The sequence below is a fragment of the Falco punctatus genome (assembly GCF_963210335.1).
Source record: "Falco punctatus genome assembly, chromosome: 8".
Classification (NCBI taxonomy): domain Eukaryota; kingdom Metazoa; phylum Chordata; class Aves; order Falconiformes; family Falconidae; genus Falco; species Falco punctatus.
Window position 1 is genome coordinate 41,680,387 of NC_137588.1, and position 13,355 is coordinate 41,693,741.

The 13,355-nt window shown below is 42.3% G+C and overlaps 1 protein-coding gene and 1 long non-coding RNA gene across 8 annotated transcripts in view; one reads left to right on the top strand and one right to left on the bottom strand.

The window, feature by feature from the left end:
- Positions 1-97: 97 nt before the first annotated feature.
- On the top strand, positions 98-8,049 carry LOC308068826. 2 transcript variants are annotated; one of them, XR_013930146.1, is made up of 2 exons: positions 98-3,001; positions 3,243-8,049. It is a non-coding gene; the product is annotated as an uncharacterized lncRNA (long non-coding RNA). The 2 variants fall into 2 exon arrangements; XR_013930147.1 differs by having other exon boundaries at positions 3,276-8,049.
- Positions 7,515-13,355, bottom strand: part of CACNB4 (calcium voltage-gated channel auxiliary subunit beta 4) — a 111,616-nt gene continuing 105,775 nt past the window's right edge. For 3 of the 6 annotated variants that reach the window (XM_080400084.1, XM_080400085.1, XM_080400087.1), the window contains one exon: positions 7,515-11,072. In XM_080400084.1, coding sequence (XP_080256210.1) covers positions 10,812-11,072 — 261 coding nt within the window. In that variant the 3' untranslated portion in view covers positions 7,515-10,811. The remainder of the gene's footprint in view (positions 11,073-13,355) is intronic. The other 3 variants (XM_080400086.1, XR_013930144.1, XR_013930145.1) reach the window with 3 other exon arrangements.

Below are 13,355 nucleotides of genomic sequence, written 5' to 3' on the forward strand. Positions count from 1 at the left end.
GGCGGGCGCGGCTGCGGCGTCAGGGGCGGGGCGGGCGCTGCCGCCATTACGCGGCCCCGCCTGAGGCGGCCCCCCCGCCCGCGGCGTTTCCTGCGTTCTCCAGCGGCTGGGGCGCGGGCAGTCGGGCGCTCAAACCTGCCGCCGCGCGCGTAAAGCCGCAAGCGTTTGGGGTTTGGGCTTTTTTGTGCGTTTGTTTTTAAGCCGTTAGCAAACAGGTTCAGACGCTCCGTGTTAGGCCGGAGCCAGGGCACGGGGGTTGCCCTCGTTTGGCCCGGCCCTGGCCAATTCCACCACCAGCGGTGACCCGCGGAGCTGTGGCGCGGCCGCCGCCTCGGCCCCGGGCCCCCGCGCTGCCCCCTCGGCCCCGGGCCCCTCTGCAGCCGCGCTAAGGCCGCGTTGTGCCGGCGGGCCGCGCCGGCGGTGGCTCGCCCCCGCCGAGGGCGTTCTCGCCGCCAGGGTTTGTAACTGGGGTCCGGCATGCCAAGGCAGCCGCGGGTGCGTTCCCCAGTGTTGGGCACGTCGTGGTTTTAAACACCGCTGGCAGGCATGGTAAGGAACACCCACGGCTGCGCTTCTCTGAAAAAGTAACTTTAGGGGAGAGGGTGTCAAAGAGTGAAACGGGTGGAACGTCTGGATTTGAAGTTGAGAAGGCGTCTCGCCGAGAGGTTGGCGTTCGAAGGCTTTGCTCCCTGCCACAGCCGTCCCAGTGAGCTCCTCCCCATGGAAAGCTGGCCAGGTGGCAGCTGAGCCAGCCTTGGCATCCACGGTCCCCGCATGGGATGGAGAGCCTCCCTCTGGAGATGGAGAAGCTCCTCTTGGGATGGGATGCCTTACTTGGGATGGAAAAGCCTCTCTGTCCTTAAAATCCTCTGGACACACTCATGTTCCTGAGAACCATCAGCATTACACAATATAAACTGTCAGCATTACACAATGCAACCTCCTGCCACCGACCGTACGTGTTACTACTGGCTTTTCTGCGCATTCCATCATGCCCTCTCACCCGCCCCACATCCTCTTTCCTGTCCATGTAGGCGCTTACCACGGGCTCTGTTTTCCCCCTGCTCCTTTGCACACTGGCACAGCTACTCGCTCAGTTCTACCTTCATCTTTCCACATGGTGTCTGGCCCCCTTCCCATAGGACATGTTTCTTATTTCAGTTTTTTGCTTCTTCTAGCAGCTTTTATTCTGACAGCAGCTTCTTGCTTTTACTTTCTCTGCTGCAATATTGGGCCATAGTCAAAGTAGCAAGACCAGTAGTAAGCTCTTGAGTTTATGTGTCTGTAGGCTTTCATGCTTTCTGTTGCTTAGAAGGGAAATATATGATCCTTAACAGTTGAAGAAAAAAAAGATAATAAACTGGCATGTCACAACTTTCATATGATAAAAATAAACCATGCACTGCACTAGTAATGGATCTGTTGTCATCCAGGTTTAAAAGAGCTAGATATAATGTATTCATGCTTTACAACTTTTCCAGCCTTAACAATAGTGATGCAGTATCAGCTACCTAATATGACAGGGAAAACACAATTAGCCCAGACACCTTCTGGCTAGTCTGTGAAACCTTTGTCACCGGCAGTCTGTGGAAAAAAAAATATCTTTAATATGAAAGTTGTTGACCATTTATGGTTTTGGTCCACTGTTTGAGTTTTATTGCTGCTTTTAAACCTCAGACATGACAATCAGCGTGACTTTGGAAAAGCAGCTGTGATGTATCATATCATATCATATAGCTGTGATATATCATATCATATCATATAGCTGTGACGTATCATATTTGTGCAATGCACAAATACCCTTCTGTACTGTTCGGCTGCTGGAGTTACCAAGATTCCTGTACTCCTCTTCAGACAAGCAGGGCGGTCTGCCAGCGGAGCGCCGCAGCTTTGGAGAAGCTGATGGGGGAAGGCAAAAGGGAAATCAAGGTACCCAGCAGGAACTGTCGCCCCTGTGTTAGAGCTGCGTCACCGGGATGGCGTGTGACCGGCAGGTGAATGAAGCAGGTCCTCCCATGTGATACACTTTCCACAAGTTCCACAGCATTCAGCCTGCAATGGAATTAATTATTCATTAGCTGTCAATTATCTCCCTTTCTGCCATACCTCAGCTGAGAATTTCAGATGAATACCATTCATTTCTATTCTCTGTTTTGCTGGTGTTAACAGAGTGAGCCTGAACGCTGCAGGCTTGTTCCAGGTTTAGGTAGGCTGCACAACTACATGAGAGGGTAGCAACATTCAATTAAAGCATTTATTTTGATTCTTTAAATAGCAGAGCACTGAGGTTACCCCCCCACCCCCCACCCCTAGCATAGTTTTGTGGGTGGTTTTTGGTTGGTTGGTTTTTATATAGTTTTGTGGGTGGTTTTTGGTTGGTTGGTTTTTTGTTTTGTTCTGTTAAACCTTGTGACTTACTGAAGCAGCTTCTAGAAACCTACAGCCAGCACCTGCTGGAGCCACGTCAGGCCATGCTGGACCGTACAGCCAGCGACCCTTGGTTCTGCCACGGAACACCCCTGATGGCCACCAACTTGTCTCCACCAAACAGCTGCAAAACCGGAGTGACATCTTTACAGGATAAATGAACAGACGGTGTATTTCAGCGCTAGGAAGCTAGTGTTAGGATCTCTTCTCTGGCTTTCCTCTGTTAGTTGAATTATTAAGACATCTGCTCGGCAGCCAGGTTTCACCTGTATTGCACTGCTGCTTTTTTACAGGCCAACACTCACTGCTGGGCTTCCCATCGCTGCCGGAAGCTTTCTGAGAAAGCGCCTGAATTGCCGTGGCTTATCATCAATGCAGTCATACAATTTCCTCCTGGAACTCTGAGAAGCCTTTTGTGGGTCGCATACGTTTTGTTTCAGGCAACTGTAACGCAGAATGTGGGGTCATCTCAGCATTTCTGTTGCTGCAGAAGCACGTCACCTCCTGACGGTAGGATTTCACCGCTGGAGGGGAGAATACTTCGATACAGAAGAAATCCGAACACAGTGAGAAGGTAAGTGGCTTACGAACTTTTAACTTCCAAGATCATAAGAAAACAAACAAAAGAATACGTTTTTGCTCAGTTATATTTATTTGAAAGACTTTAAGCTTTTTATTAACAGCTTCGATTAAAGCTTGCATGCTTCCATCTGATTTTGAACACTTAGACAAGATAATTCAATTAAACAATTTTAAAAGCCCTGCGTGTACATCAGATATCCAAGAGCCAATGTTAATACACACCTAACATGCAGCTTACCTGGGAAGTGTCTTCCTGTCCTCCGAAGGCAGGCTCCTGACAGGAGCGCTGAGGAAGCGAGCCCACGGTGCGGCTGCTTATCGCGGGCACTGCCAGGCCCAGACAGATGCGAGAGGAACGTCCCAACGGGTGAAACGTGCCACAGCCCTGCCGACGGCCACCACCACTCTCCCCTCCAGCAGCACCAGCCCAAAGAGAAGGGCAGCGATAGCAGGGAGCCCCATGGCACAACACCCTGACGAGTCTGGTGGGGCTCAGTACAACGCTGCACTGCCGTGTAGCTGGTTTGCTCCCCTGCTGCCGTACGGAGGCTGGGAGCACTGTACTTCCAGGGACTCTGGTGACTCTGCCAGGCTGCTGCTTGCTGTTACTCACTCTTTGGAAAAGGTAGCATGGAACTCTGCTAGAGGCAGCATCTTTCACTGCTTTCTTCTTCTCAGGATACTATAATCAGTATTTCATTTTTTTTTTTAATTATTCAATCCTTAATACCTCACGTCATTCTGATACTTGTTTCTGTCTAGGAACCAACTTGACATTAGTATGAGATCCTACTGAGGACCAGATCCAAAGACCATTACCATTCATGAGACTCCTTCAGCTGAGCAGTTGGCTGAAAGTATTTTACTTCTTGATGGAATAGTGAGATATTACATGTATTTACGCACTTCGGAGTTGCAGCTATTTAAGAGCAGATAGATTTAAAAATAAACATCATTTACTTCACAGACCAGATGCATCTCCCTCTTCAGAATCTCATTAATTTTTACTAAAAATGCTAACACGTGAAGCCGCTGCCAAAAGCTGTTGGCAAACAATACAAACACCGCAATGTTCTGAACAGTTTTATCAAGTGACTCTTGTGAGCTTTTTGCCAATCCTGAGTGCAGTATACAAAGAGACTTAAAAGACTTTTAAATGGTTTGTAGTTTTTTTCATTTATTGTAGAAAAGTTATTGTAATGCGGTTCATTTTTGTACATCTAAATTCCATAAAACAAATCCATAGAAATGAGGATACTATCAGCATGCAGTCTGCATTTTCTTTTTTAAATGTTTCTGATCACAAAAATACCACCACTTTTTTTTTTTCCTTTGAAAGCCACTAAAAGCAGAGGGAGAGCAAAGCATGCAACACTGTACACATTTGCATAGTATATTTTACCCAGCATGCCTTGTAGAACGCTACACATACAGTATCTATAGAAGTAAAAACAGAAAGGGGAAAATCAGCAGAGAACACGAATTTGTGGGTATTTTCTTTTTTTCTTTAGCAAAGGCAGTAATATCTTTACCAGTGTGACTCTGAACTGGCTCCCAGTGAGGCTGGAGGTCACGCCACCAAGCTATCACTGGGAACCAGTCTGGGTGAGCGTCTGGCGATTTTCTGGGATCTGAGAAGCCCAAGGTCCACAAACTGCAGTTTGAATGACTGTTTTCATCTTCGTTCTTCACCCCTCTATTTCTCATGCGTGCACACAATTTGCATTTTGCTCGATTCTCTTCCTCTGCTGTTCCGGTACAACATCGCTTGCTTTCTGTCTCTCGGCATGAGAAAGGAATCGGGCGTGTTTCAAACGTAAATACACCTTGGGCCTATAGCTGCATCCCTTAGCCTTACTCTCCCTTATGTTTTACCTGCTCAGCAGCATCAGTGTAAGTTTTGGGTAGACTCGTCCGCAGCTCTCAGGCTGGAACATTCTCCTCTGCCCCAGCTCCCGTCCCGTGCACGAGAGCACGTACCTCTGCAGCCCCAAGAAGGAACTCACTGGAGTATTACATTCCTGACCTTGGGCTACTAGTGTGTTTGTGGTATATTCATCAATCATATGCCAAAATCTATACACTGGCCAAAATCAGAATTAATTAATGTAATTTCAGCTTTGAGGAGGAAATTAGCAGAAATGAATGCAGTGGACTTTCTAATTTTAAAAGGTACTCTTTTTTTTTTTTTTCATTGATTAATATGGAAGGAATGCAAGTTATTGAAAAATCAATCACACAGGCAAAAGGCGAGGCTTCGAAATAAACCGCTGAAGTATTAGAGAGCAAGTTAAACTGATCAAAACTGCCATAAGTCCACTGATGCTGGATCAAAAAATCTACCCCTCTTTTTCAAAAATACAATGCCAAATGCAATAGTGGAATTACTGTAAATTTGTGCTATTACAAATGTGCTTCTTTTTCCTTGCTCTGTTTTTACACCATTGGCAAAATATATTATTCTGTATGTACAATATATTTTCTCACTATATTGATTTTCTACTGCTTATACAGAGTAGAATTAATATCAAAGGGGACTGTGGTGTTAAATTTAATTACATTTTGTTTTTCAGGAAACACTGATAAGGCATATGATAACCAGAATGTGACGTTTATGGTCGGACCTTGCAAATACTGGCTCTGGAGAGGACAGTGGGAAACACTGTGTCCAGTAGGAAGGTGTTTGTAGGATCTAGTCCAGAGAGTAACTCATTGCCAAGAAATGGGAGGGGAAAAGGCAGATCTACTGAACGTCACCAAGACCAAGCCCCATGCTCCTCCCAGTTTCACCACTTTCAAAGGAATAGAGGAATGACACACTCTTACTAACATTTTAAAATTACTTCTACCTTCTCCTAGAATTCTCTATATTGATTCACTTACAATATTTCTCTTGACCTCTTAAATGGATTCCACAAATAATAGATCTCAACACAAATTTCAATACTAAGTAGCATTTTCAGCTCTTTGTCCAAGTTAATTCCTTACATATACTTTACACATTATTAAAATATCCCTTTATTTTTTAAGACATACTTTTATTTTTCTATATAAAATAAACCGGACTCGAATAACAATCTAACAAAAGTTATTTGAATGAGTACTCTTCAAATAATATATTATCTTTTGGCATAATTTTAAAGACAGTGGGTACTTAATTTCCCCAGAGTTAAAACTGGTGACATTACAGTATCTTGTGGTCTTGTTACTCTTTGTAGAACTACTACTGGAAGGAATGAGCGGTAACTGCAACAAAATAACATGGTAGCCGAATCCCACGTATACAAACTTGTATTAATACCAACTGGGGTAATATAACTCAATTTTAAAATACACTTTTTTAGGAGTGAAACCACATTTGTATATATGGAACCTTACAAAGTATGCATCTGATTATTTAGTTTGTGGTCTCCAATAATTTTCTTTAAAAAAAAAAAAAAAAAAAGATGAGCATGGAATCAGGGACAGGCTTCAGAAGCACTGAACTTGTAAAACAAAGTACGGCAGAGGACACATTTAATACGTTCTTAAAGAAAAAATGACTAATGAAAGCCCTAACTTACTGAAACCACTCTGCTATAAAGTAGCAGTATTAGCAATATTATTTTGAGACTGGCAATGTCAGTAAAGATAGGAGATTCTGGCATGTTCCGGAGTATGGTATTGAGACCAAACTGAATTCGGAAGATTTGCAGTCAAAGGTAGCTCGAAGTTACAGCCTGGGCACATCCAGAGGAACGACCACCCCCTTGCCTACTGCCACCTTTCCTCCTTTTTCGCTCTTAAGTATGCATTAACAGTCACTTGAAAAGCCAGGAATACAAAAGGTTAACCCCCCAATACCAACTTCAGAAGCAGCTTTCACACCTGGGGAAACTCCAGAAACCGTTTCTCTCCTCCTTGCAGCACACCCAGCTCTAACGCGGTGAGTACCATCCGCGGCGCGCGGAGCCGCCCCAGCCCCCGGCACGCTTCGTTCACCTGGGTCCCTCCGTCAGGTCAGAACCGCGCGGTACCAGCAGCAGGCCGAGCGCCCAGCAGCTGAGAAACGGCGTGATCAGCAAGAGGTAGCAGCACTTGCTTCAGAAATTGCTCTTGCTTATCAAGCACAAAATCACGGTCCCCCCGATCTCCATGGCAAGATGATTCCTCAGGATAATCTGGGTGTTGGGCCACTCCGCACTACCAGTTCTCAAGCAGAACTGATAATTTGGCCACTGTTTATAAACTACAATTTGATATAGAACAGCTTTAGTTGCATTCCTTTAAACTTAATTTTGTAATACATCCAGTTAGAAAACGTCAGCTGTTGTGAGGTGCACATCCCATGGGATCAGTGTTAATCTACGGAACTAGTAAAAGAAGCTGCGCATCTGTTACACACAGCTTGCCAAAAAGAAAGTATTTTAACTTAACGGTTTAACAATTAATTGTCTTTAAAGTGGCTTCAAGATTTTTAAAATGCTTTGTTAATTCATTCACAAACATATGAAAGCACTGACATATATTGTCTTTAGATATTGAGACTGTTGTTATCACCTTTATTGGCTAAATTGTCACTAATCAAAAGTGTCCTAATGAAAAATTGGGTAACAACAACAAAAACCTCTGAAAAAAAAATCCATGTATAAACATTTCTAAAATCCTCTGTATAAGCCAGAGCTTAGGAACAGAACTCTGATCTTTAATAATATTTTAATAACCAGAAGAAATGGTACAAGGACTGGAAAATTAGTCTTACTCGTATTCATTCAGGAATACATGAACTTCACAATTTTATATAGCGCCATTGCATAATAAATCACAATACAGCTGGCTAGCATTGCTGAAGTTCTAATACAAATACTATGAGTTAACATGTCCTGATCAACATTGCAGCTTTTACGGATTACCGTGTTTCCTAAAAATAATTTACTTTGTAAAATAAAGCGTTCCCATAGCTTGTATCTAGAATAAATTAATGATCTATTAGCATGTTTAGTATATTTGTACTTAAAGATGTATCTATCTTCAAAGAATAAAAAAAACAGCAAGCAAGGAGACCTGCTGGATCACTTCTAACTGGTTTCTTATATTAAAATGGAATGGGCAGTGGGAGAGGAGAGGGTAAACTAATTACATACAGTAGTAAAGTAAACGTAAACCCACATAATAAAGGACCTTGATGTGTTCTTTCAAGACAATACATGACTTCCCTCACAAGCTTGTTTTTATTAGAACAAACAAAGTTTTGGCACTTCAGATGTTGCAGGTGATGGAATTTGTGCATACGCGTTGTGTAGATCTTTCCCTTTACTAGCGTGACATGGAAGACTTAAAAACAAGGCTCCAAAAGGCTCTCGAAATAAATGACATTTTTGTCTAGGAAATGATAAAGCAGTAACTTTGTTTACTAGAAAATATATGTAGGTGCTTCGCAGCTATCTGCCATTAAAATGCAAATATCTTCAAGCAGTTAAATGATCTGATCCCTAACGCTACTACAGAATAAAGATAAACAGCTGTCTAATCTAGGTTTATACATCTCAGTGCATCCTTTGCAATTAATACTTTAATGCACACAAACAAGAAACTTATTAAAGCTTATAGAAAAAAATGTTTTGCCTAATGCCTTCTTTCTCATGCAGGTATGTGTGCTGTACATGTAACAAAGATTTGTAAAAATTACTGGAGAATGCTCCACTGTGCTATAGCAGAAAATATTAAGAGAAGGCAGCTGAAGCCACCATTCCCAGACCAGATCTTGCCGTGCTTTCTCAGCCTAAACGCTCTTTTGGAATCTGCAGACATTCAGCCTGAGAAAATCTAACAGGATCAGGTCTGTCATACCCATTCTTAACTCTGTTACTCCAATGGATGCAGGTATCTTCTTTTTTTCTTGGTAAATGGCCCATTCCAATCATCTAGTGGTGCTGAAGGCTGCCTTTTAGCCAGTGAAGTTGTTTCAAAAATTAATCATGCATCTGCAATCTTTTAATGCTGCTAGAGATGTACAAAATTTTTGGCTGTACCAGGTATGAGATGAATTACTTTTCTCATTGTTAACGTCAAGAAGATAACCAGACTCAATGGTAGTGGAAAATACCAGTGATCTTTGCTAACTGGTCCAGAAAGTAGAAGAAACTGTAATATTCAGGAAATTCATTTAGTGCTACATGCTTTTAAAGCCTATGTTTAGCAGGCTTTGGGAAGAAAATAAGCAAATATAAAAGTTAATGATCCTCATTTTTGAAAAACATGGTTTTGACATGAACCTGCATAAAAAAAATATGCATGTTCAGCGTAGTTCTGTCAGTTTTAGAAAATGCACGCAGTGGGGAATTTCAGGAGTCTGCTTCAAGATATCAGTGGGTTGTACAAAATGGTCAATTATGGTAAATTTTTTCAATCATACTGGATCTAAGGCTTCACCAATCATGTAAGACATAAGGTCTGATCACATAAATTTATCTATTCAAAGAAACTGAAGTGATTGTTAGGAAGTAAGGCAGCAGTATCTTCCAATATTTATCATAGTTCTTTGAATCAACAACATCAGCTCTACAACTTTACTGTGAGCAATTTTTTTCTGATACTCCAGTTTTATTGCAAGCTAGTTCTGACCAATATGTTATTTTAAATGTTCATCATTTATGAATATTTAACTCCACTCCCTTCCCTCAGATCAGTGAAATTTAAACTGATCTTCTGGAGAGTTCTTGTGCGATGCTGGAATTTTCAGACATTCAAATATGGATTTTGAAGGATGTAACATACAGGTAGGTACTCAGATGTACTGGAATGTAGGTGCTCTACACACTGGGTAAGAAGAGTGTATTGTTTTCCATTTAAAAATGCAGAATACTAAAAATGGGAGAAAAAATACAACGTATCTATACACTCATGTTCCATTTTGGGACTACTAGCTGTATTTAGGTAAACAAGAAATAAAAATAAAAAAAAAAGACGACAATTCTCAACCTCTAACCACACAAACTATCCTTAAGTTTGTTAATTTCCCTGTTTCTGTTTCCCCTTATCCTGCCATAGTTCATCATTGCTCACCGCAACAAAAATGTCAGTACTGGCTAAACGAAAGAAATCATTTTGCTGCAACATTCATGCCAAGTCTAAAAATAATTTCAAACTGGAAAGGATTCTGTAACTGCTGCAATAATTTGTGATATTTGGCACTCTCAATAGTTTACATTTGGTTTGTCTGAAAAAGCCATTCTGGAAATAAGTAGTTAGAATAAATCCTTTTATTCTAACTTGAAATGTAAATTGAGCTTCCAGCAAACAAATACTGTAGCTGACTTTCTGGCTTCTAGTGGATTGTAATTTTCAGATTTTTCATTTGTTGTTTTTCTTTTTTTTTCCCAACTGATTGCAACATGCTCAAGTCGACTTTCCAGTCAATTCACCCGAATTCCAACAGGAATTGGTTTATAAATTGGTTCCAACTGGAACTGGTCATTTGGAATTTCCAGCACCGGAAATTATTTTATAAGTGCCTTGATAAGTACCCTAAATTACAAATGGATGTGTCTAATATCTAATGACAAGAAAAAGTATGGCTATAAATGGCAAATGCTGTACTAAAAAAAAAAATATATCCAAAAAACAATCTATATGATTGGGCATAAATGTAAGGGCATGGTAACTTTTTTTTTGCCCCCTACTTAACATCAAATGAGAGCAGAGTGCAACTTCAGTATAACCGCGTTACATCTGCCAAATTAAGATGATTTTTTTTTTTTTTCCTAGCTACATTATGGCAAGTTATCAACTGATGAATACTATTTTTCCCCAGGTTCTTGAACTCAAAGCCTATGTCGTGAATCATGGCTATATCCTCCAGGGGATCCTCGGTTCCTATGGGGTTTGTAAGTGTCCTGGTATGAGTCAGAGTATTCTTCTTCCACTAGAGGATAGTGATCTCGGCTGTGTTGGGAACTGGAAGACAAGCGGTTCCTGCTCTTCCGAGCCCTTTCATTGTGGTAATTTTCATCTGAGGTCATTAGACTTCGTCGCTCAATTGGAGAGTTCTCTGCAGAATGGCTGCTGTGCCTCATACGCTGGCTCTGCGAGTGCCAAAGAATCCATGCATTAATACAGACAAAGTATTTTACAATTTTTAGCTTGTTTTGAGACTTATTCTGAGGTCTGTCAGTATCCATCCACTTTTCTGCTATTCCTTTTACATTAAAGTCTGTATGCTACAGGAATGGGTTACAAGGACAGCCTGGTTCCTAGAGCTGAAAGCAGACCAAACGCCGTATTACAGTGTGTGCCTTGCGGAATTCACCTTGTCAAATATTACAGGCCATTTAGCATGAAAAGTGAGCTGATGTAGTCAGCATTTATCACTTTTCTCTGATCATGAACATAACATTCATGCTTCTATTCTTAGAAAATTTTGAGCATTGATTTATGAGGCTTTAGAAAACATCTGAGGATGTTTGTTGTGGGGGTTTTGTTTGTTTGTTTGTTTTTAATAGGTGCAGCTCTGAGCCCTATTTAAAAACCTTCGTATGACCAAATGATGGACTGCTAACCAGGCAGCTAAGGGATGGCTGAAATGATTAGATGTTAACAAATTCTTTCAACTAAAGCATAAATATTTTAAATATGTTGACAGAAAGTCCTTTTTTAAGATAATTTATTAATTCAAAGGTTTAGCCTTTGCTATCCTCACATCCCCATAATGTGCTACATTTGTCACATGAACAAAATTAGTTCACGTTTTTTGCCAGCAAACTGGCCCAATGAAGAAACAGCCTAAAAAAAATATTTTGTTTGCTGTCATCCCATTTAAACCTCTCAAGAGTATAGCCTTCTCTCAGAACAAGCTCAGTCACTGCTTTCTCTAGATTACACACCCAGTGTCGTTCTCCTGATCCTGGACCTGCCAAGAGAAGGCTGCCGCGACGGCTGCGCCCTTGCAGCCTGGGATTCCCTGCCCCGTCTGCTCCTCTCTGACCTGAGATGTGACCGATGCTCTCTGTGCTGTAACACCTCCCCTCTACTGCTACGCCCTCTCTGTACGGCAACTGTTCAGCTGAATCATTTATCACAAAAGGCTCGTCTGCACGGGGCAAGACTGTGCCGATGGGGTACGTTTGCAGCAGAGCAGGTACAAGGCTGCAGCTCCTTCTGCCGTTGGTGCTCCCAAGGGTACTGAGAATTCCCACGTAAGGAGCTGGTACAGGAAAGGTGCCCTTCTGCAAATTCACATGCTTGGCTACCAGAAGGAAACTTCTGCCACATTATCCCCACGTTTTCCTTATAGCAAATCATGTTTTAGTAGTGATTCTATGTCAAAGTCCACGTATTTTCTTCACAAATGGTACTCCTCATATTTATACGACCTAGGCATGTGATTTTGGTATATAATCACCTCATCAGCTGCAACTTTTAACTTTCTGTGCTCGGAGCCTCTGTCTCCACTGTAGTAATTTATCTCTCTGGCTGCAGCCTGCTCCTTTCTAGAAACCTTCCCGTTTCCCTGCCTCGATTGTGCAGTCATTCTGATCCTGCTGTTTACCTCCTCAGAGGTGCAAGCGTGGGACAGAGCTGGTGTGGTTACATGCTGGTCAAATAACTTTTGATCCTGCAGTGCAACTGGAATGCTAAGCTGCGTTACGTTTTTTTCAGTAATGGACTTAAAATGCAAATCCCCTGGAGCCTAAGAAACACATATCCCCAAAACTTGGAACTACAGGAATTAAGTCCATTTGCTGAAATCAGACTAAACTATGCAGGTTTAGAGCTAACCAGGGATTAGACACAAAGGCAAACGAACGGCCCCCCTAGGAGTTAGCAATGACAGAATTTACCCTTCCTGCTGAGGACTGCAAGCATACCCAGCTCAACACTGACATCTTCCCCTTCCAAGCAAGGTCACGACCAAGGACCAGGCAGTCACTGGCTCTGGCAGACACACCACACAGTGCCATGGGACACAGTCGGAGCGTGCTGCGGCATACACCCTCCCTTTTACTGTGACTCTTCTGCATCTATGCCATTTAACTTCAGCCTGATGACCTTCAGGAAGTCCAAAGACTTAAGTTACATTGGGAGCTTCAATTCTCGGTAAAGTCCAAGCCACAACCAAGTAAAAAAGGGATACTCCTAAGTCCTGATTAGGTGAAGCGTGTACAGATCATCCCAGCAAATCTGTATCGTTCTCAGGTGTGGCTGTTACACGAGGCTCTGGGCTTTGGGTATTCGGTTTCCCATGGTATCAGGCGAAAAGGAGTCACAAGGTCATAAGTAGTATAAATTCTTAACATATCATAAGCACCTAAGCTAGATTAATTCCTAGGATTTGCGTGAGTGCTTTATAATTACCATACCACATCATT